Source organism: Lynx rufus, unplaced genomic scaffold (genome assembly GCF_022079265.1).
Source record: "Lynx rufus isolate CCGP_SWC_20201006 ecotype Redwood Valley unplaced genomic scaffold, mLynRuf1.p SCAF_10, whole genome shotgun sequence".
In the NCBI taxonomy this organism is placed as follows: Eukaryota; Metazoa; Chordata; class Mammalia; order Carnivora; family Felidae; genus Lynx; species Lynx rufus.
This window is the reverse complement of record NW_025814824.1, coordinates 24780463-24806265: the sequence shown is the minus strand read 5'-3', so window position 1 is coordinate 24806265 and position 25803 is coordinate 24780463. Positions and strand designations below refer to the sequence as shown.

Sequence of the window (25803 nt, the reverse complement as noted above, 5' to 3'; positions counted from 1 at the left end):
ATTGCCGTGTCATGGGGTAGATGTATGTTTGTTTTTTTCTTATTTTTTATTTTTTTATTTTTTTAAGTTTGTTGTTGTTGTTGTTATTATTATTATTATTATTATTATTATTATTATTTTTGAGAGAGAGAATGAACAAGCAGGGGAGGGGCAGAGAGGAGAGAAAGAATCCCAAGCAGACTCCGTGCCATTAGTGCAGAGCCCAGTGTGGTGCTCGAACTCATGAACTGTGAGATCATGACCCGAGCTGAGATCAAGAGTCCTGATGCTAAACCAACAACGCCACCCAGGTGCCCCTATTTTTCTTTCTTGTTTTTAAATTTGAGTGTATTTGGCACACAATGTTATATTAATTTCAGGTGTACAACATAGTAATTTGACGAGTTTGTATGTTATGCTGTGCTCATCACAGGTGTAGCTATCACATATAGCATTGTTATAATATCATTGGCTATATTCCTTATGCTGAGTCTTTTGTTGCCTTGATGTATGTATGTTCAACTGTAAGAAACTACTTACAGTTTTTCAAAGTAGATGTACTATTTTACCCTTGTGGAGTTATAGGAGTTTATGAAATAAGGAAAGTTATTTTTGCATTCCTGGTAGGGAGGCTGACAAAAGGTTTTTATGATGCTAGCTTTAGTTCCTTTCACTATAAATGAAGATGCAGTTTCAATAATTGTTTGTATTTCTATATGCCACTAACAGCAGACAGTGTAATTAAAATCAGTATTTTTTTTTATAATAATGCATTATAATAACACCTTGCAATAAACTTAATAAAGATGTGGAAGGCCTATATTGGGAAAATTTTAAACTTTATTGCAAGAGAGTAAAGACTTAAATGGAGGAATATACCTTGACTTATTGTCATAAAGATGTCACTTTTTCTCAAATTAATTTATAAAATCAGTGCAATCCCAATCAAAATCACAATTTAGTTTATTTTTTTGAATTTTTATTAAAAAATTTTTTAATGTTTGTTTATTTTTGAGAGAGACAGAGTATGAGCAGGGAGAGGGAGAGAGAGGGAGACACAGAATCCAAAGCAGGCTCCAGGCTCTGAGAGGTCAGCACAGAGTCCCACATGGGTCTTGAACTTAAGGAACCATAAGATCATGACCTGAGCCAAAGTCGGATCCTTACCAACGGAGCCACCCAGGCACCCCACAATTCAGTTTTTTCTTAATTGAAGTAAAGTTGACCTGCAATATTACATTAGTTTCAGGTATATAATGTAATGATTCAACATTCATTCGTATACCTTACAGATTGCTCACTACAGTAAGTGTAGTTACCATCTGTCCCCATATAAAGTTATTACAATATTACTGAGAATGTTGCCTATGTTGTACTTTAAATCCCCATGATTTATTTATTTTATAACTGGAAGCTTGTGTATCTTTAAAAAATTTTTTTAATGTTTATTATTGAGAGACAGAGAGAGACAGAGAGAGACAGAGCATGAGCATGGGAGGAGCAGAGAGACAGGGAGACACAGAATCTGAAGCAGGCTCCAGGCTCTGAGCTGTCAGCACAGAGCCCGACACGGGGCTCAAACTCACAAACCATGAGATCATGACCTGAGCTGAAGACAGATGCTCAACCAACTGAGCCACCCAGGCGCCCCTGGAAGCTTGTATATCTTAATCTCCTTCATCTGTGTTTCCCACGACCACCCCCTTGTCTCTGGCAACCACCAGTTCTCTGCATTTATGAGTCTGTTTTGTTTTGACAATTTAGGGTTTTTTTTTTTTTAATGTTTATTTCTGAGAGAGAGATTGATAGAGTGTGAGCAGGGGAGGAGCAGAGAAAGGGAGACACAGAATCCAAAACAGGCCCCAGGCTCTGAGCTGTCAGCACAGAGCCTGATGCAGGGCTTGAACTCACAGACGGCAAGATCATGACCTGAGCTGAAGTCAGATGCTTAACCGACTGAGCCACCCAGGCGCCCTGACAATTTAGTTTTTAAACTGAAAACTAAAGCACTTGTAAAACATTAATATGGAAATACAAAGGACCAAGAATAACCAAAACATTCTTGAAGAAAAAGATAGGAGAATTTGCCCAACCAGATATCAAAATTTTTCATAAATTTTTTTTAATGTTTGTTTATTTTTGAGAGAGAGGTAGGTTGCAAGTTGGGGAGGGGCAGAGAGGGAGAGACAGATTCGGAAGCAGGCTCCAGACTGAGCTGTCAGCACAGAGCCCCATGCGGGGCTCAAACCCACGAACCATGAGATCATGACCTGAGCCAAAGTCAGACACTTAACCGACTAAGCCACCCAGGTGTCCCTCAAGATTTTTTATAAAATTAATAATTAGTATAGTAGGTATAGGGATAATGATTAATAAATAGCCATTAGCACAAAAATAGCACAGAAAAAGGCCAACCACTGTGTAACCTTGATCTGTAACAGAATGATGTGGAATAGTACTGGGTAAAAGATGAACTTTTTAAAATAAATTATTTTGGGGCAATTGAGTATTTTTATGGAAAACAAGATTTGATTATTACTTCATATCATACATAAAAATTTCTCCACAGTGGATCAAAAACCTAAAAGTCAGAGGCAATGTTATAAAGCTTTTAGGTGCTAATATAGGAATATTTTTATAACTTTAGGGTAGGAAAGACACAAAACCCACTAGATTCAAATTTATACATTAAATTAAGGACTTCTTTCCATCAAAATATATTAGAAAAGTGAAAGGATAATCTTCAGCATAGGAAAAGATTTTTTTCCAAAATAGAACTCAATTGAAGAATGGATGAAAAAACAAGTACTCACAAAAGAGTATATATATATATATATATATGTATGTATGTATGTACATGTATATATATATATATATACACACACACACATATATATATATATATATATATGGCCTAAAAACATATGAAAAGATGTTTAACTTCAGTAGTAATCATGAAAATGCAAATTAAAACCACAATGAGAATATTAATTAACCTCCAGTTTGGCAAAAACCAAAGCATCTCATGATTTGAATTGTTGGTGAGGATACGAAATAATGGTATATACTGCTTATGAAAAGGTGACTTGTTACAAACAGTTTTGTTCCACATAGTACTGGAAGTCCTAGCCAGGGCAATTAGGCAAGAAAGAGCAATAAAAGACATCCAGATTGGAAAGGAAGAAGTAAAACTGTCACTCTTTGTAGATGATATGATGTTGTGTATAGAAAAGACCCAATAAAGACCTCACCAAAAAACTGTTAGAACTAATGAAGTGTATGTAATCAATATACAAAAATCTGTTGCATTTCTATATACTAATAATAACAAATTATCAGGGAAATTAACACAATCCCATTTACAGTTGTATCAATAAAATACATAGGAATAAATTTAACCAAGGAGTTGAAAGACTTGTACCCTGAAAACTATAATTGATGAAAGAAATTGAGGAAGGCACAAATAAATGGAAAGATATCCCACGCTCATGGATTGGAAGAATTAATATTGTTTAAATGTCCAAACAACCCAAAACAATGTACAGGTTTCAATGCACTCTCTATCAAAATTCCAGTGGGATTTTTCAGAGAAATAGAACAAACAATCCTAAAATTTGTATGGAATCACAAAAGACCATGTATAACCAAAGCAATCTTGAGAAAGAACAACAAAGCTGGAAGTATCATGCTCCCCGATTTCAAACTGTACTGGAGTTACAGTAATCAAAGCAGTATGCTATTGGCATAAAAACAGACACAGATCAATGGAACAGAATAGAGAGCTCAGAAATAAATCCACACATATGTGGATGACAAAGGAAGCAAGACTATAGAATGGGGAAGGACAGTCTCTTCAATAAATGGTGTTGGGAAAACTGGACCAATGTCTTATACCATACACAAAAATTAACTTAAAATGGATTGAAGATATAAATGTAAGACTTAAAACCATAAAATTCCTAGAAAAGTTAGCAAGAAGAAGAAGAAATAAAGAAGGAGGAAGAAAAATGAAATCTTGCCATGTGTGATAACATGATGGACCTAGTGGGTGTTATGCTAAGAGATACAAGTCAGACAAAGACAAATACTATATGATTTCATTTATATGTGGCTTCTAAAAAACAAAACTAAGAAACAGAACTCATAAATAGACTCATAAATAGAGAAGAAACTAGTGGCTGCCAGAGGGGAGGGTGGTGGAGGAATAGGTAAAATGGAGAGATTAAGAAATACAACTTCCAGGCAAGGATGCGGAGAAAAAGGATCTCTTTTGCACTGCTGGTGGGAATGGAAACTGGTGCAGCCACTCTCGAAAACAGTATGGAGGTTCCTCAAAAAATTAAAAATAGAACTACCCCTGACCCAGCAATTGCACTACTAGGTATTTATCCAGGGATACAGGTATGCTGTCTCAAAGGGGCACATGCACCCCAGTGTTTACAGCAGCACTATCAATAATAGCCAAAGTATGGAAGGAGCCCAAATGTCCATCGATGGATGAATGGATAAAGAAGATGTGGTATATATATACAATTGAATATTATTGGGCAATCAGAAAGAATGAAATCTTGCCATTTGCAACTACGTGGATGGAACTAGAGGGTATTATGCTAAGTGAAATTAATCAGAGGAAGACAAATATCATATGAATTCACTCATATGAGAATTTTAAGACACAGAACAGATGAACACAAGGGAAGGGAAGCAAAAATAACATAAAAACAGGGAAGGGGACAAAACATAAGAGACTTTTAAATATGGAGAACAAACAGGGTTACTGGAGGGGTTGTGGGAGAGAGGATGGGCTAAATGGGTAAGGGGTATCAAGGAATCTACTCCTGAAATCATTGTTGCACTATATGCTAACTAACTTGGATGTAAATTTAAAAAATAAAATAAAAATTAATTAATTAAAAAAAAGAATTATGTGTGTGAGGAAGCGGTTGAAACACTCTAGGCAAATAAAGGACCATATAAATACTGAAAAAAAAAATACAACTGCCAGTTATAAAATGAAAAAGTTATAGGGCATAACATATAAGTTCTATAAGCATAGGGAATATAATAATATAGCATTGTATTACAACACGGAATGGTGACTGTACTTACTGTGGTGAGCATCATGTAATGTATAGACTTGTTGAATCACTGTGTTGTACACCTGAAATGAATTTAGTATTGTATGTCAACTATACTTCAACTTAAAAAAAACTCCTAGAAGAAAACCTAGGTGGCAAGTTGGATACCACTGTTGGCAATGATTTTTTGGATTTGATGCCCAAAGCAGAGGCAACAAAAACAAACAAGTGGGACGACATCAAAGTAAAAACTTTTTGCACTCCAAAGGAAACCATCATCAAAATGATGTGGAAGAAATGGATGGAAGAGAATATTTGCAAATCATATATCTAATAAGGGGTTGGTATTCAAAATATATATTAAAAAGTTGTACAATTCAAGAGCTAAAGCCCAAACATGTTGTTCACTAAAAAATGGGCTGAGGGGGGCACCTGGGTGGCTCAGTTGGTTGAGCATCCGACTTTGACTCAGGTCATGATCTCGTGATCAGTGGGTTTGAGCCCCACATCAAGCTCTGTGCTGACAGCTCGGTGCCTGGAGCCTACTTCGGATTCTGTGTCTACCTCTCTATCTGCACCTTTCCTGCTCGTACTTTGTCTCTCTGTCTCTGTGTCAGTCTCTCAAAAATAAATAAAAACATTTAAAAAACTGGGCTGAGGATATGAATAGACATTTTCCCAAAGAAAACATACAGATGGCCAATAGGTACATGAGGAGATGCTCAACATCACTAATCATCAGGAAAATGCAAACTCAAACCACAGTGAGATATCACCTCACACCTGTTAGAATAGCTGTTATCAAAAAGGACAAGAAATAACAAATGTTGGCAAAGGTGTGGAGAAAAGGGAATCCTTATGCGTTGTTGGTGGGAATGCAGAGGTGCAACTGCTATGGAAACCAATATGGAGGTTCCTTAAAAAATTAAAAATGGAACTATCGTATGACCCAGCAATTCCACTTCTGGGTATTTATATGAAGAAAAGAAAACACTAATTTGAAAAGATACATGCATCCACATGTTCAGTGCAGCATTATTTATAAGAGCCAAGACCTAGAAACAGCTTAAGTTCACCAGCGAATGATTGGATAAAGAAATCATGGTACATGTATTACAATGGAATATTCAGCCATAAAAAAAAAAATGAAGTCTTGCCATTTGTGAGAACATGGATGGACTTTGGTATTATGCTAAATGAAATAAGTCAAAGACAAATAATATATGATCTCACCTATATGTGGAATCTAAAACAAAAAACAAACAAAAAAACCCCAAGCCAAGATCATAGTTACAGAGAACTGATTGGGGGTGAGGGAACAGGCAAAATGGGTGGAGGGAAGCAAAAAGTACAGTTACAGTTGTAAAATAAGTCATGGAGATATAATGTATAGCATAGTGACTGCAGTTAATAGTGTATTACTTATTTGAAATCTTAAATGTTTTCATCATAGAAAAAATGTTCTGTAACTGTATGGTAACATGTTAATTAGACTAAATAACTGTGGTGATCATTTTGCAGTATATACCAATGAATTATGTTATATACCTGAAACTAACATAATGCTCTATGTCAATTATACCTCAATAAGAAATATTTAAAAATTTAAAAATTAAATAAAAATTGTAAGTAAAAATTAGTTTTCCAAACTGAAGTTGAAGATGCCCATAACCCACAACCCAGCACTTTTACTCCCGAGTACATACTCTGTAGTAATGTGTGCTTATGTGGACCACTATACCTATATGAGAGTTTAAAGCATCATTGTTCGTTAAGATCAAAACCTGTAAAGAATCTAAATGCCCATCAACCATGAAATAAATAACAAACTGGCAAATTTAGTCAATGGAATACTAGTCAGCATTGAAAGTGAATGAATTATTATCAGGAACAACATGATTTCATAAAAAGTTCAAAAACAAGCAAAATTGAACTTAATGTTTAGGGATGCATGCATAGGTTGACAGGCAATAAAGTCAAAGAGATTATCACAGGAAGTTCAGATAGTCACCCCCTTAATGGAGAAGAAAGGAGAAGCAAGGAATCTTCTGGGGCGCTAGGAGAGTTTTATAAATACCTTGACAGTAACTTGTAAGCATGTCATTTTTTATAATCTTCAAACTGTATATATGCTTTGTATGTGCTTAACATGAGTAGACCTAAGGGTATTATGTTAAGTGAAAGAAGTCGGACTGAGAAAGACAAGTACCATATGATAACACTCATATATGGAATTTAATAAATGAATAAAGAAACAAAAAGAATCAGACCTGCAAATATAGAGAACAAACTGATGGTTGCCAGAGGACGGTGGAATGGGGGGGGGATGGGCAAAATGGGTGAAGGGGAGTGGGAGATAACAGACTTCTAGAATGAATAAATCATAGGAATAAAAGGCACAGCATAGGGAATATAGTCAGTGATATTGTAATAGCGATGTGTGTTGACAGATGGTAGCTACACTTGTGAACATAACAGAATATAGAGAAGTTGAATCACTATGTGGTACACCTAAATCTAATATAACATTGTGTGTCAACTATACTCAAATTTAAAAACTCAAAAAAATAAAAGCTTAGAATTGGATTTTCTTTATGCAAGTGGCAAAAGAGAAATTATTTTTCAAAAAGATCCTATTTGCAGTAGCAACAAAAAAAATTACAAGATACTTAAAGATCTAAGTATGCAGAAACTATATGGAACAAACTATAAAATTTTATTGAAAGACAAAGATGATCTACATAGATAGACATGCTGTTTGTGTGGATAAGCTTTATTATAATAAAAGTAACAATTTTTCCCAAATTGTCTTTGCATTTCCAGTGAAAATCCTAAAAGCTTTTTTCCCCCTAAGAACTCAACAGATTACTAATATTGAAGAACAAAGGCTACATAATAGCCAAGAGCTCCTTAAAGAAGAACTGTATTTAATGTATTACCTATCATTCATCAATATTCCACATATGCAGTGGTCTGTTTTTGGGCATTTTCGGTGATTGATTTGTTCCTGTGCTAATTCCACAATGCGCTCATTAGTTAACATTATAATGTCTTACATGTGGAAAAGCAAGGGACAGTTGTTAGTCATATTGGGAAAAAGTCAAATTGATCTCGATATTTTATCATTAATTCAAATCTATTCCACATAGATTAAATACTTCTATGTGAAAGGCAATTAATTGTAAACCCCATACAACTAGAAAATATGGAATATATATTTGACTCTATACATAGAGAAAATCTTACCAAAAACACTGTAAAATGAAATGTTGGTAAATTGTTATTCAAAATGAATAACTTATATTTTCAAAACTTATATTTACAAAAAGAGCAAAAAGATAGTAAAAAACCCACAAAACAAAGTTGAGAGAAAGTATTTTCAAAACAGAACTCCTAGGGGCTCCTGGGTGGCGCAGTCGGTTAAGCGTCCGACTTCAGCCAGGTCACGATCTCGCGGTCCGTGAGTTCGAGCCCCGCGTCAGGCTCTGGGCTGACAGCTCAGAGCCTGGAGCCTGTTTCCCATTCTGTGTCTCCCTCTCTCTCTGCCCCTCCCCCGTTCATGCTCTGTCTCTCCCTGTCCCAAAAATAAATAAACGTTGAAAAAAAAAATTTTTTTTTAAATAAAAAAAAAAAAAACAGAACTCCTAGAAAATTATTATCCAGATACAGAAAGAACTCCTATTACATGATTAAAAAGGAAATGGCTGTCTTGTTTTCTTGCTATCTCAAAGGATAGAAATTTTAAATATAGGTAAAAGACATCAAGCATTTTATAAAATGGAAATACGATAGCCAAAAAAATCCCATAAAAAATGTCCAACCTTGCTACTATCAGAGAAATGCAAATTAAGACCACTCTGCAATACCTGATAGGCAAAAATTACGAAGTTTGAAAATCTTAAGAGTCAGAGGTTCTAGATGAATGGGATTGATTATAGGTCAGTTTACATTGAAGGGAATATAAATTAGTATAAATGTTGTGTTTTTGTAAAGTCGAATATACATTATAACCGAGGTAGCAAATATTCTAGGCTTTGGGGCACATCCTATCTTTATCACAACTACTGAACTTGGTCACTGTAGTATAAAAGCAGCCACAGGCAATACATAGATGAATGAGCATGACTGTGTTTTAATATAACTTTTTTTGCAAAAAAGGCAACAAGCTTCTTTTGGGCCATAGTTTGGTAACCCTTGATACAACTTACGATTTAGTAGTTTACTTGTTCATAGGTATAGATGCCCTAGAGATACTTATGTGTGTCCTGGGAGCCTGGCATATGTAACATGGATGAATCCAAAAGAGCATGGTGAGTGAAAGGTCTCAGACTACATCAGAGTGATAACCAAATTATAAATCTTAAAATCAAGCAAAAGAAATTATTCTTGCCAAATATGTTTAAGTCACAGATGAAGTAAGCCTTAAGATCTGACTTCAATTTTAGGAATCTAGGGATTACATGTACAAATTAAGTGATACCCAAAGGAAGCAGTCAGGCAAATCTAGGAGATGGATAATTGCAGGACAACTGGCTTGGTTTCTTCAATAAGAAAGTATTATGGAGAAGGAACAGTGAAGTGTGGGAAAGGAGTGTTCTGGATTAAAGGAGATTTAAGAGATGACCAATATAATTTTGAACCCTAGTTAGATTAGCAATAAAAGACATTTCGATAATAACTGAAGCAATTTAAACTAGGTATAAGATAATATTATGAAGCAATTTAGGTATAAGATAATATTAAAGAATATTTTTGTTAAGTGTGATGATATGGTTAAAGTAGAAAATTTTTTGTAATTGCATGTGAATTTTAAGGTGAAATGATGTCTGGAATGTAAAAATCAAAAGGAGGTGGGATAAATTGTGAAGGAAAACCTTAAAAATTATTAAATGCAGGTGTAAAGTATGTGGGTGAAAAATTCATAATAAAAACCATGCAAAATGAATATTGTTTAGTAATACATCCATAATACACTAATATAATATGGACATAATAAATCCTAAACTTATATTAACAGTTACTCTTATGTAGGGAACAAGGTACTGGTAATGTTCTAGTTTTTAACTAAAATGGTGCTATCATGGATGTCCTTTTTTAAAAAGAAACAGTCTTGGGGCATCCGGGTGGCTTAGTCAGTTAAGCAACTGACTCTTGGTTTCACCTCAGGTCGTGATCTTATGGTTTGTGGGTTCAAGCCCCGCATCGGGCTCTGCACTATGGCACAGAGCCTGCTTGGGATTCTCTCTCTCCCTCTCTCTGCCTCTCCCTTGCTTGTGTGCGTTCTCTCTCTCTCTCTCTCTCTCTCTCTCTCAAAATAAATAAAATATAATCAAAATAAATAAAAAGAATCTTACTGAGTTATAATTTACCCTTTGTTAAGTGTATAATTCAATACAGTAACTTATAATAAATTTAAAGAACTTTGCAATCATAACCATAGTCTATTTTGAGATTTATCCATGTTACATTGTAGCATCTGTCCATAGTTCATCTCACTTTATTGCTGAATAGCATTTCATTGTATAAATGTTTATTCACCAGTTGATGGACATTTGCTGTGAATACTTGATACATGTCTTTGTGTAGATATTTGTTTTCATTTAGGTGGATACTTAGAAGTGAAATTGATGGGTAATAAGGTCAAGCTATTTTCCAGAATGTACCATTTATCACTCCCGCCGGTGATGTATGAGGGTTCCAGTTTTTCCACATCGCTGCCAACACTTGCTGTTGTCTTTTGTTTTGATGATAGCCATACTAGAACATATATCTCATTGTCTTAATTTGCATTTCCCTAATGACTAGTGATTTTTGAGCATCTTTTCATGTACTCATCAGCCAGCCTTACATCTTCTTTGGTGAAATGTCCATTCATATGTTTTGTTCATTTTTAAAGTATATTGTACTGTTTTGTGAGATTCCTTTACACATTCTGTATATAAGTCCTTTATCAAATATATGATTTGCAAATATTCTTTCCCAGGATGTGATTTACCTTTTTATTTTCTTAATGGTGTCTTTTGAAACACAGAAGTTTTTAATTCTGATGAAGTCTAGTTTATCATTTTTTTCTTTTATGGATTGTGCTTTTGGTGTTTCATTTAATACTCTTGCCTAACCCAAGTCCACAGTGATTTACTGTAGAAACCTTATAGTTTCAGTTATTCCTTTAAAGCCTATGATCCATTTTTTGATTGTGGAAAATACATATAAAATTTACCATCTTAACCAATTTTAAGTGTATAGTTCAGTGATATTGAGTACATTCAAATTGTGCAGCCATCGTCACTATCCATCCCCATAAATAACTCTTTTCATCTTATAAAACTGAAGATCTGTACTTAATAATAACTCCCCATTCTCCCGTCCCTACAGCAACCACTATTCTACTTTCTGTCTCTGTGACTTTGACTACTTTAAGTACCTCATATAAGTATAATCATTTGGTATTTGTCTTTTTGTGACTTATTTTACTTAGTTTAATATCCTCAAGTTTCACCCATGTTATACATTATTGCAGAATTTTCCTTTTTAAGGCTGAGTAGTATTCCATTGTATGTATTTACCACATTTTGCTTATCTATTTGTCTGTCAGTGGTCACTTGGATTGCTTCCATGTTTTAGCTAATGTGAGTGCTGCTGCTGTGAACATGAGTGTGCAGATACCTCTGAGACCCTGCTTTCAATTCTTTTGGGAATACACCCAGAAGTGGAGTTGCTAGATCATATGGTAATTCTGCTTTTAATTTCTCAAGGAGCAGTCATCTTGTTTTAAACAGTGGTTGTACAGTTTTACATTCCCACCAGCAACTTGCAAGGGTTCTGATTTCTTCACATTCTTGCCAGCACTTGCTTTCTAGACACACCATTCTAATGGGTATGAGGTGGTAATTCACTGTAGTTTTGATTTGCATTTCCCTAATCATTAGTGATGTTGAAAATTTTTTCATGTGCTTATTGGTATTCATAGATCTTCTTTGGAGTAATGTCTATTCAAGTCCTTTGCCCATTTTTAAATTGGGTTGTTTTTTTGTTATTATTGAATTTTAAGTGTTTTCTGTATATTCTGGATATGAATCCTTTAGTAGATACATGATTTGCAAATATTTTTCTTTTTCTATGGGTTGACTTGGTCATGGTGTATATAATTCTTTCAATTAGTTGTTGAATTCTGTTTGCTAATATTTTGTAGGGACATTTATTTTTTATTTTTTTAATTTACATCCCTTTATAAAAGACATTGGTGTATAGTTTTCTTGAAGTGTTTTTGTGTGTTGGTATCAAGGTTATGCTGCTTTATGAAGCATTTTCTCCATTTTTGGGAAAAATTTGAAAAGCATTGATACTAGTCCTCTAAATGTTTGATAGAATTCACCAGTCAAACCATCAGGTCCAAGGCTTTTCTTTGTTGGGAGAATTTTGATTACTAATTACATCTCTTTAGTAGTTATAAGTCTATTCAGATTTTCTATTATTCGTGATTTCTTTTTGGTAGGCTTTTGTTTCTAGGAATTTGTTCATTTCATCTAGGTTATCCAGTTTATTTGGCATATAGGTGTTCATAGTCTTCTTTTATAATCCTTATTTCTGTAGAACTAATAGTAACGTCCTGTTTACATCTCTGATTTTAGCAATTTGAGTCTTAGTCCATCTAGCTAAAAAGATTTGTCAATTTTGTTGATCTTTTTAAAGAACCAACTTCTGGTTTCATTGATTTTCTCTTATTTTTCTATTCTCTATTTTGTTTACCTCTAATCTTATTTCCTTCATTTTGCTAGCATTGGGTTTAGTTTTTTATTTTTTCTAGTTCCTTAAGTTGTAAAGTTGAGTTGTTGGTTTGAGATCTTGTTTTTTAAGGCAAGCATTTATAGCTATAAGTTTCCCCTTTAGCACTGCTTTTGATGCATCTTGTAAGATTTGGTATGGTGTGTTTTGGTTTTCATTTGTCTCTAAGTATTTTTCTAATTTCCCTTGTGATTTCTTTCTTGATCCATTAATTATTTAAAACTGTGTTGTTTAATTTCTGCAATTTTGTGAATTTTCCACTTTTCTCTGTTTTTGATTTCTACGTCCATCCTGTTGTTGTCTGAAAAGATACTTTATATAATTTGTCTTTTAAAAGCTATTGAGACTACATTTGTGGCCTCATATGTGGGCTGTCCTAGGAAATGTCCCATGTGCACTTGAAACGAATGTGTATACTGTTATTGTTGAGTAGAGTGTTCTGTATTTGTTAGATCTAGTTGGTTTATTGTGTTAAGTTCTTTATTTCCCTACTTAGCTTCTAATTATTCTCTTCATAATTGAGAGCGGGTTATTGAAGTCTCCAACTATTACTATAGAACTGCCTATTTCTCCCTTCAATTCTCTCAGTTTTTACTTCATATATTTTTATGGGTATGTCATTGGGTATGTAAATTTTTATAATTGTTATATTTTCTTGCTGTATTAGACCTTTTATTAATATATAATGTCATCTTTGTCTCTTGTAAACTTTTTTGATTTTAAAGTCTGTTTTGTCTGATATTCATTATAGTCACTCCTGCTTTCTTTTGGTTACTATATTCACAGTATATCTTTTTCCATCTCTTCACTTTCAGTCTATTTGTGTCTTTAGATCCCAAGTGAGTCTCTTGTAGAGACCATATAGTTGGATGTGTGTTTTTATCCATTCCGCCTATCTCTGTCTTTTCATTAGGGAGTTTAATCCATTTACATTTAAAGTAATTATGGATGATGAGGGATTTCTATCAGTGCGCTGTTTATTTTTTATATGCCCTATAGCTTTGTTGTCCTTCATTTCCTGAATTACTGTCTTTTGTGTGTAGTTGATTTTTTGTAGTGAAATGTTTAAATTCCTTTCTTGTTTCCTTTTGTGTATATTCTGTAGCTATTTTCTTTGTGATTACCATGGGGATTACATTTAACATCCTGAAGCTATAACACTCTAATTTGAATTTATAACAGCTTAACTTCATTAGCATACAAAAACTCTGCTTTTTACACTGCCATCCCTAGCCCTTTGGTTGTTGATGTTACACAATTACATCTTAGTACATTGCATGCCCCAAAACATAAACTAATGATTATTTTATGGGGTGCCTGGGTGGCTCAGTCGGTTGAGTATCTGACTTAGGCTCAGGTCATGATCTCGTGGTTCATGAGTTCGAGCCCCATATTGGGCTCTGTGCTTATGTGCTGACAACTCAGAGCCTGGAGCCTGCTTTGGATTCTGTGTCTCCCATTCTCTCTGCCCACCCTGCCCCTGCCCACTTGTATGGTGTCTCTCTCTGTCTCTCAAAAAGGAATAAATGTTAAAAAATTTTTTTTAATGCATTAGTTTCCTAAATTATATAGAAAACAAGATTGCGAGTTACAAACCAAAGTTATAGTAATACTAGCTTTTACACTAATTGTTTTTTCTTAAAAAAATTTTTTTTAATGTTTATTTGTTTTTGAGAGACAGAGCACGAGTTAGGGAGGGGCAGAGAGAAAGGGGGAGACACAGGCTGAAGCAGGCTCCAGTCTCCGAGCTGTTAGAACAGAGCCTGATGCAGGGCTTGTGCTCACAAACCCAGAGATCATGGCCCAGGCCAAAGTCAGATGCTCAAACAACTGAGCCACCCAGGTACCCCTAATTATTTTTTCTTTAAATATATTAATCTTTTAAATCTTTAGAAAAAAAAAAAAAACCTAGTTAAATACATTGTTATAGTAACACCGGCTTTTATCATACCAATATATTTACCTTTATTTAGGTTTATGTTTCTCTGAATGGCTCTGAGTCACTGTCTTTTCTTTCTACCTTGTCAGGACTCCCTTGAGCATTTCTTCCAGGGCAGGTCTGGTGTTTACAAACAACCTCAGTTTTTGTTTATTTGGGAATGTCTCGATTTCTCCTTTATTTCTGAATGACAGTTTTTTTTTCTCCTTTATTTCTGAATGACAGTTTTATTTCTCCTTTATTTCTGAATGACAGATAATTGGTTATGGGGCACCTGGGTGGCTCAGTCATTTGGGTATCTGACTCTTGTTTTCGGCTCAGGTCATGATCCCAGGGTCATGCGGTCAAGCCCTGCGTTGGGCTCCATGCTGAGCGTGGGGCCTGCTTAAGACTCTCTCCCCCTCTACCCCTCTTCTCTGCTTGTACTCTCTCACTTTAAAAAAAAAAAAAAGGTTGAAAGTTTTTTTTCTTTTAGTATTTGAATATATTGGCCTATGTTTTCTGGACTCCAACGTTTCTGAAGACAAATCTGCTGATGATCTCAGTGAAGCTCCCTTGTATGTGGTAATTTACTTCTTACTGCTTTTAGTATTTTTTTCTTTGTGTTTTGAAAGTTTGTTTATAGTGGGTCTTGGTGTGGCTCTCTTTGAGTTCATCTTACTTGAAATTCTTTCAACTTCTTAGATGTTTATACTCATGTCTTTCATCAAATATGGCAAATTTTCTTATTGTTCCTTCACATATTTTCTGTTTCTTTGTCTTTTCTCCTTCTGAGACCCCCACAGTGTATATATTGTCCTGCTTGGTGGTATCCTATAGGTCCCTTAGAGTGTTTACTTTCTTCAATTATTCTTTCTAGTCTTCTGCCTATGTAATTTCCATTGTCCTATCTTTAAGTTCACCGATTCTTTCTTCTGCTAGTTCAGTTCTGCCTTTAATTTGTCATTTCAGTTGTACTTTTCAGCTCCAGAGGTTTTTTTTTGGTATCTTTTCAGATTTTCTGTCTCTACTGATATTTCCATTTTGTTCACACATTGTTTTCTTGATTTTTTCCACAACTTCCTTCAGTTCTTTGAGCCTCTTTTTATGATAGTTATTATAAAGTCTTTGTCACATAGGGGCGCCTGGGTGGCTTAGTCAGTTAAGTGGCCGACTTTGGCTCAGGTCATGATCTCACAGTCTGTGAGTTCGAGCCCTGCGTTGGGCTCTGTGCTGATAGCTCAGAGCCTGGAGCCTGCTTCGGATTCTGTGTCTCCCTTTCTCTCTGCCCCTCCCCCAGTCGTGCTCTGTCTCTCTGTCTTTCAAAAAAAATGAATAAATGTTAAAAAAAGAATTTTAAAGTTTTTGTCACATATAACTGTCATATGTCTTTTTCAGGGACAGTTTTTGTTGATTTATTTTTTGCCTCTCAATAGGCTGTACTTCTGTATTTCTTTGAATACATTGAGATTTTTTTTGTTAAGTGCTAGACATTTGAAACTAATAATGTGGTAACTCTGGAAATCAAATTCTCCTTCCTTGGATAGTGGTGGGTTTTATTTAAAAAAAAAAACAACCTTTTTTTTAAAATTGTTGTAGGCTATCTCTGTTCAAAGGATCAACATGAGGTGTAAACTTAATTTCTTAGGTCTTTTCTGGGCCTTTTACCTTGCACGTGCACAGTCACTTTTTAATTTTCCCCTTCTAGACATTTGCTTTTGAGTGTCCTAGTTTTTAATGTCTGGCTCCCAAAAGTGAAAAAGCAAAATATGAAGGGAGGGAAAAAGGGCACCAACCCTTTGAATCCAGTGGAAGTCACTTCAGCTGGAGGGGGAGGAGCTTGCAACAGTGTGAGGAGGTACAACTACAATGGCTGCCTGCCTCTTTGTTTCTTTGTCTGCACTTCTGTGATCAGAGCCGCAATCAGTGACTAGAGCAGATTCCCATTATTTGGAGGACAGCGTCCTTTTTTGCCCACCCTAGTTCCCATAAATTGTGCACATTGCTCCACAAACATTTCACACAGCTGCCTGCCACACGACTGAGGACAGGGGATGAGTAGCTGCTACTGTACTAAGAGCTAAAATTAACCAAAATTCGTCTCAGTTTACCATCTAAGTTTTTCCCTGGAAGTTGCAAGCCTTCAACAGATTCCAGAATTCTAAAATAGTTACATCAGATAGATTCTATCAGTGCAGTTGTCTAGATGAGGTGCTTCTTTCTCCACCATCTTCCCAGGATCCTCTCCATGATTTGTTTTGAGTTAATTTTTGTATTCAGTGTGCAAAAAGAAGCCAAATTCACCTTTGGCGTGTGTGTGCCCAGTTGTCCCTGCACCACTTGTTGAGAATACTCTTGTTTCCTTAAAGGAATACCTTGACTCCTTTTTAAAAAACTGACCATAAATGTGAAAGCTAGGATCTAGAGTCTCAGTTATGTTCCAGTGATCTATAAGGCTATACTTACACAAATACCATACTGTCTTTCTCACTGTATGCTTGGCACATAATAGATGTTCAGTATTTGAGTTAAATTGAAATTGAATTGGCTCAACTTATTAAAGAGTCTGTGTTCTTAACATTTGCCACATGTTTGCCTTTTTTCTGTTGGGATGTGTGTGTGGTAAGGGGAGTTGTGGGTAATTCCTTTTTGCTTCTTTTCTCCCTAGTTTCCTATCAAACTATATTTTGAAAAATTCTATCCTTATTCTACAAAGACATTTTCTGCTTCACTGAAAAATACTCCAAGACAGAGTACCTTTGGGACAGGCATGCTGTAGTAACCCTCTACAGCTAATGGTAGTAGCCTTCAAAAACAACGATGTTGACTAGAACTGTACTCTTTAGAGAAGTGACATCCAGAGGCCTATTAGTTGCCATCATGTTATTCCTTCCATCAAAGCTTAGCTGTTTTAAGCATTGTTGTATTTATTGCTTTAAAGTAAAATCTTACCAGAATATACCGGACGTATTTTATTAAGCAGTAGACTTAGAGTTATATCTGTACCATGTAACAATAGAATGACTCATGGGCAAGTTATTCAACTTTCCTGAGGCCATGATTACTTTGTGACAAAATAAGTCTTGCTCTATTAATCTCTTATGGTAATGAGAATCAAAGTGATGCTTGTGTGTTTTGCAAAATGCAAAGTGATACACAAACTTTTTAATGCCATTTGTTTATTTCTTAAGCAGCAATACACATCTTTATTTCTGTAAAATGCTATCTTTTTTTAAATGTTTATGTTAAGAGAGAGCCCCCGCACAGGGCCACACATGCGTGCGCGAGGGGGAGGAGCAGAGAGAGAATCCCAAGCAGAGCCTGACTACAAGGGACTTGATCTCGAGACCCGTGAGATCACAATCTGAGCTGGAAGCAAGGGTCAGATGCTTAACCAACTGAGCCACCCAGGCACCCCTCTTTCAGATGCTTTCTAAGATAATATGAAAGGAAAGGAATTTGAACTGTTGGATCATTTACTTACAAAAACAACTGAAATGGGTAAAGTTTGAGTGTTACAGCTCAAGAATGTGGAACATTTGTGAAACCAAGGAGAATAAGAGGAACATTTCTTTAGTCTCTGTCTTTATGGCAAGAAGTTGTAGAGGAAATGCTGCTTTTATTGGAGAACATGTAAAATTTCTAATTTAATGCAATTGAATAGATTGTGATAAAATCTTGTTTCTTTATCACTGGTATGTAGAATTTATGTAAAAGTTATTTCTTAAATATAAAAGATTGAGCAATACAGAGCTACAGTAATCAGGGTTGTGTGGTATGGCATAAGTGTAAACATATAGGTTAACATAATAGAAGTGAATCCAGAAGGAAACTCTTTATGAAACCAATTTATGTTCAATTGGTTTTGTATAAGCGTGCCAAGACAATTCAGTGGAGGAAGGAATGATCTTCACAATAAATGATGCTGGATATCCACATGCAAAAGAATGAGTTTGGACCCTTTGTTCACATCATACACATAAAAAAATAACTCAGAATGGATTACAGACATAAATGTAAGAGCTACAACAGTAAAGCTCTTGGAAGAGATTATATGAGTAAATCTTCATAACTGAGTTAGGTCATGGTTTCTTGGATAAATTGGACATTGTCAAAATTCAGAACTTTTGTAATACAAAGGTCACTATCAAGAATGTGAAAAGACAACCCATCAAATGGGAGAAGATATTTCCAAATCATATATTGGATAAGAGGCTTGTATCCAGAATATGTAGAAAAAACTCTTACTACTCAAAAATAAAAGGCAATCCATTTAAAAAGTAGGCAACACATCTCAGTAGACGTGTTTCCAGAAAGATACACCAATGTCCAATAAGCACATGAAAGAGATGCTCAGCCCCATTAGCCATCAGGGAAATGCAACTCAAAGCCACAGTGAGATACCGCTCACACTCACTATAATGGCAAGTGTTGGTGAGAATGTGGAGAAATTAGAACCCTCATGAGTTCTACCGATGGGATTATAAAATGGTATGGCTGCTTTGGAAAACTATCTGGCAATTCCTCAAGAAGTTAGACATAGAGTTACCACATGTCCCAGCTACTCATAAGTATAAACCCAAGAGAATTGAAAACATAGCCACACAAGAACTTGTTCTTAAATGTTTATAGTAGCATTATTCATAACAGCCCAAAAGTGGAAACCACCTAAATTGTCCATCAGCCAATGGATGGAGAAATAAAGTGTAGTGTATCCATCGGTAGGATATTATTTGGTAATCAGGAGTGAAGTATTGATACATGTCATAATATAGGTGAACTTTGAAAGCATTGTACTAAGTGAAAGAAGCCAGTCACAAAAGGGCACATGTTGAATGGTTTCATTTATATCAAATGTCCAGAGTAGGCAGATCTATACAGACAAAAAGTAGATTAATGTCATGCAGCGGACAACTAAGGGTGAAGGTATTAGGAGGAAATGGGGAATGACTGCTAATAAGTTCAGGATTTGTTTTGGGGATGATGAAACTTATTGTAGTTATGGTTGCACACCTGTGAATATATTAAAAACCATTGAATTGTGCATATTAAATGGGTGAATTGTATGGTATATGGACAATTTTTTTTTTTTAATCAAGTAGTACCCAACTCAAAAAACTATGAAGAGAAGGACATCTAAGAATGTGCCTCTACTATTTATCTTCTGGAGACAGAAAAGAATAAAATGGTTGTTTAACTCTTAGTTACCATTTTTCTTTCATTCTCTAGTCTTGTAGTGGCTGACTAGGTTTATTAAATGCATCCACTTTTGTGTTGAATGATAGTAAATCCTAATTCATTTTTGACAGGAATTGAGTTCTCAGACTTTATCACATGATGGAGGATTCTTCAATAGACTGGAAGATGATGTTCATAAAATTCTTATTAGAGAAAAAAGAAGAGAACAGCTTACAGAATATAATGGAACAGATAATTGCGCAGCTCATGAACACAACCAGGCATGTAAAATAGAAAATTCTCTTAAAATCACAGTGAAATTAAGATGCAATTTTCCTTTAAAAAAAAAAAAACAGGGGCGCCTGGGTGGCGCAGTCGGTTAAGCGTCCGACTTCAGCCAGGTCACGATCTTGCGGTCTGTGAGTTCGAGCCCCGCGTCGGGCTCTGGGCTGATGGCTCAGAGCCTGGAGCCTGTTTCCGATTCTGTGTCTCCCTCTCTCTCTGCCCCTTGCCCGTTCATGCTCTGTCTCTCTCTGTCCCAAAAATAAATAAACGTTGAAAAAAAAATTTTTTAAAAAATAAAAAATAAAAAAAAAAAACAACTTAAGCAGTGGAATCCAACTATGATATGATGCTACAATTTTAGGGTATTATCTTAGTCATTATCACACATAGATTCTTATGTTATCAAGTGTGAGGTCCTCCATTCATTGAATATTGCTGAATGTGTGCTATGTGCTAGGTACTGTTAGGCACCAGTACAGGGAGTGGGAATACCGAGATGGGTGAGACTGTCCTTCACTTAGATACTCAGAGCAGTGGGGATAGGAGTAGGCAGACCTATACAGTATCAGTCAGCATGATGAAGGCTTTGAGATAGAGAAGCACGATAAACACGAGGCTTTGAATAGAGAAGGTACTAGCTCCCTCCCTGGGGGAATTGTGAAAGGTGTCTGACGAATTGACATTTGGGATGGATGTTGAATGATGAATAAACTGTAAGAGAAATAGAGGGAGCCTGCGGGAAGTGCAAGAGCAGAGGCCCAGAGCTGCATAAGCCATAGACCGAATATTCAGAAAATAGAAGATTCTGCACTGAGATATGTACAGGGTATGTGAAGGTGAGGTAACAGGGCTGGGGAAATAGATTGGGTTTAGATTATGAAGGTCTTTTTTTGGAACTAAGAAGTTGGAACTTTAACGTGTAGACCAGGGGTTGCAAACTATTGCCCGCAAGCTAAGAATGCTACTCACATTTAAAAACACTCAAAAACCAAAAAAGAAAGTAAAGATCTTATCATGTAGAGACATATAAGTTGCCTTTATTTTTCTCACCACAACTGCTAGTCTTCTGTTTTACTGGTTCTTAAACTTGAATATGTTCTTTAACTTAAATTGACCTCTGATCCATCAGTAACTGTTCCTAGCCTGGAACTTGTAGTAATTTCAGTATTGTGCCCACAAACACCTTCCTCCTTGATTTTCTCTTCTTCCCTTTCAGATGCACAGCATTGCCTTTCACAATATTACCTACTTCCTCTATTTTGATTTAATTCCTGGGCTTCCAGGTATTGCTGGACAACCTGTTTTTTTTAAAACAGTGTAATGTTCTCCTCTGAAAATAAGTGCTATGTAACTTTTGCCATATCTTCATTTCTACTTAACAGGCCTTTGGTTCATCTCTCTCTCTCTCTTTAATTGAAGTATAATTAGTACACAATGTTATATTAGTTTCAGGTATGCAATATAATGATATAACAAGTCTGTACATTTTGACTTTGAAAGATTCCTACAGTGGCTGTTCCAAATTCTAACTTTTTAAAAAAATTTACTCACTTATTTTGAGAGAGAGTACGCAAGCAGGGGAAGGACAGAGAGAGAATCCAAGCAGGCTCCGAGCCATCAGCACAAAGCTGGAAATGGGGCTCAGTCTCACGAACTGTGAAATCATGACCTGACCTGAAATCAAGAGTTGGGTGCTTAACCCATTGAGACACTCAAGCACCCTAGCTGTTCCAAATTCTAAAAGCCTGTTTCCTATCCTTTTACTCTTCTGTTGACATTATCTATTTGTTTCATTAAGATAGTCATTTAACAAATTAAACACGTACTGTGTTGTGTTATAGAGAGACGTAGAAGAAGTCAGACCTTTAAGAACTTTTTATTCTAATGTAGCAGTAAGATGGTTTATAAATAACACTAACGTAATTCCACATGATATCTATTTTCTTTTTTTCTTAATTTTTAATGTTTATTTTTGAGAGAGAGCGTGAATGGGGGAGGGGCAGAGAGAGAGGGAGACAGAACCTGAAGCAGACTCCAGGCTATGAGCTGTCCGCACAGAGCCTGATGTGGGGCTCGAACTCACGGATGGTGAGAACATGACCTGAGCTGAAGTCAGGCGCTTAACTGATGGAGCCACCCAGGCAGGCACCCCTCTATTTTCACCTTAGTAGCAAGAAATCCTTGTCTGCCCAGAAGCACTTGTGAATTTCTTCCTTTCTAGTGTTGAATTTTAATATATTCCTGTCTTGCCTTGACTGTCAAATCTTATGTATAGTCTGAGAAACTATGTTAACATTTATCATTAGCATATGTGTTTCTTTTTTCATTGACCATGATTTTCCCCTTTGTGGTCCGTATCTTATTTTTTTAAAGTCATTTCAGATCATTTTTGTGTAGAAAAAATTATATTAAGTGTATTTCAACAAATAAGTGTCTCAGAACCCTTTGTAGAACAAATTTGGGCATATATAAGTTCACTTAAATGATTAAGTAACATTAATGGTCTAGTAAAACTAAAGTGACAGTGCAGTAGAGTAGATCAACAGTCTTTGAAGTCAAACAGACCTAATAACACAAACTATAGCTTCTGTAGCTTACCAGCTGTGTTACATTGAGGTGAAATTACCTGCCTTTCATGTACTGTTATTAGGAGTTATGATTAATTAACAGTTATGACTTAAAATGTTTATCAGACCATGTTGTACACTGTACTTATTTAATATATAATTATTTTTGTACAAGGTAGAAAATGGTATGTCCAAAAAAGGATATATGCTGGTAAAGTGCCATACTAATTCGCAAGAATGGAGATCAGAGATGGCTTTCTTTTTTTTTTTATTTTTTTTTTCAACATTTATTTATTTTTGGGACAGAGAGAGACAGAGCATGAACGGGGGAGGGGCAGAGAGAGAGGGAGACACAGAATCGGAAACAGGCTCCAGGCTCTGAGCCATCAGCCCAGAGCCCGACGCGGGGCTCGAACTCTCGGACCGCGAAATCGTGACCTGGCTGAAGTCGGATGCTTAACCGACTGCGCCACCCAGGCGCCCCCAGAGATGGCTTTCTTAGGAGAAAATGGCTTTTGTATTGGAATGTAAAAGTAGAATTTGATTATGCACAGGTGAGGGAGAAGAACCTAGAAGGCCATGAGTAAAAATATGGAGGCAATGAAGTTAAACCAGTTCAATTAAAACAGAAGGACCATTGAGTATGGTATAAGCTTGATAAGGTGGGTTAGAAAGTATTGTGGAGGATTTAAAGGTCTGATTTCTGGTTTAGTCAATAGACAGTAAAGAATTTTTGAAAGTTTTGAGCAGAGAACAAAATATGTGATAATAATTTCACTACAGTGCCTAGGAAAAACTGAGTGAATTTGAAGACGAGTGTTAGGAATTAAGACAGTACTCAGTATTATTAAGGGTATAGAACAACAGTAATATACTGCTAGTGGTATAGTATAAATTGGTGTAACCATTTTGGAAAACAATTTGGTATTAACTTTTTATTTATGTTAAAGATGCAACAATATTTGTTTCAACTTTATTGAGTTTTAGTTGACATATAAAATTGTAAGATATTTAAGATGCACATCATGATGATTTGCTGTACCTAAACATTGTGGGAAGTTTCCTCCCATCTTGTTAATTAACACATTTATCACCTCACATTTCCTTTTTTTTCTTAGACTATTTAAGTTCTAGCCTCTTAAAAGGTCAATTATTCAGTATAGTGTTATCAACCATAATCACCATTTTGTACATTAGATCCTCCAATTTTAATTCATTTTATAGCTAAAAGTTTGGGCTGTTTCACCAGTCTCTCTCTAATTCCACTAACATTGAAGATGATGGGCAGACCACATTTTCTAGAAATTCTATCCTAAGATTAAACCCTGGGGACATGTTCAAGATGAATGTTCAAAAGTCAGTTGTTTGTAATAACCAAATGGATAGGAGAAATCAGTGGGCTACTGTTACACATAGCAACATGGATGAATATCAAAAACACAATGTTTAATGAGTAAAGCAAGTCACCAAATAGTTTGATGCCATTTATATATATTTCAAAAAATAGTAAATTTAATATATTGTTTGGAGATACAGATATATGCAGTAAAAGAGGTAGCAAAGGAAGAGAAAGACAATACAAAATTCATAATAGTGGATATTCTCAGGAGGGAAGGGAATGCCAAAGTAATGTTCAACTTCTTAATCTGCCTTCAGGTTATTTTCTTTTTACCTTATGTGTGTCATTATAGACTACTTCTGCATATGCAAAAATTTTCAAAATTAAAAGAATTAAGATTTTCTCATAGTATATCATTGAGTGTAACGGGGAAAAGAAAAAGATTGAGACCATTTAAAAAATACTTTTCTCAGGGCGCCTGGGTGACTCAGTCTGTTAAGCGGCTGACTTCGGCTCAGGTCATGATCTCGCGGTCCATGAGTTCGAGCCCCACGTCGGGCTCTGTGCTGACAGCTCAGAGCCTGGAGCCTGTTTCAGATTCTGTGTCTCCCTCTCTCTGACCCTCCCCCGTTCATGCTCTGTCTCTCTCTGTCTCAAAAATAAATAAACGTTAAAAAAAAAATTTTGTTTTAAATAAAAAATACTTTTCTCTCTTTACCTCCTTCCTCTCTCCATTGTGCTCCTTTCTCAGAAAAAGAAAACTCTTCTTTTTGCCAAGGTGAAAATCCTCTTTTATTATACATTAATATGCCAGGAATTTTCAAAGGTAGAAAATAAGTCAATCCTAATAAACCTCTGTTTTTTAAAAACTTTTAATGTTTTATTTGAGAGAGAGACAGAGACTGAGCGTGAGCAGAGGAGGGGCAGAGAGAGAGAGGGAGACACAATCCGAAGCAGGCTTCAGGCTCTAAGCTGTCAGCATAGAGTCTGATGCAGGGCTCAAGTCCACAAACCACGAGATCGTGACCTGAGCCGAAGTCGGATGCTTAACCTACTGAGCCACCCAGACGCCCCATCTTTTTAATTTATTTTATTGTATTTTTTTTAAGTAGGCTCCACGCCTGCGTGGGGCTTGAACTCATGATCCTGAGATTAAGAGTCATGTGCTCTACTGACTGAGCCAGCCAGATATCCCTAACCATTTTTTTTTTAAGTTGATTTATTTATTTTGAAAGAGAGCATGAGCAGGTGAGGGAAAGGGAGAGAGAGAATTCCATGCAGGCTCCACACTGTCAGCGCAGAACCTGACGTGGGGCTCGAACCCACAAACCTTGACATCATGACCTGAGCCAAAATCAAGGGTCAGGCACTTAACCAACTGAGCCATCCAGGCATCCCCTCCTAATTCATCCTTAACACAACATGTCTCATTTTTGAATACTGCTTTTCTAGGAAAATACCACATGCATGAGTATTTAAAAATAATTATAACAATAGGGAATACAGTTTTGTAGCCCCTTTTGTAAACCATGCGTTATATTGTCAAATCAAGACAGTATAATTCACTTGGTCATTCATTGCCCTATTATTGAATATTTAGATGGTTGAGAATTGGTCACTTGATATTCATTGAACATCTTCTTATGTTTAATTTTTTTGATGAATTATTTTCTT

At 35.7% G+C, this 25803-nt stretch overlaps 1 protein-coding gene across 4 annotated transcripts in view; it reads left to right on the top strand.

The window, feature by feature from the left end:
- Window positions 1-25803, top strand: part of GKAP1 (G kinase anchoring protein 1) — an 85112-nt gene that overhangs the window by 40075 nt on the left and 19234 nt on the right. For 3 of the 4 annotated variants that reach the window (XM_047102819.1, XM_047102812.1, XM_047102800.1), the window contains one exon: window positions 20070-20219. The exons of the other annotated variant lie outside the window; for it this stretch is intronic. In XM_047102819.1, coding sequence (XP_046958775.1) covers window positions 20070-20219 — 150 coding nt within the window. The remainder of the gene's footprint in view (window positions 1-20069; window positions 20220-25803) is intronic. 4 annotated transcript variants of the gene reach the window in all.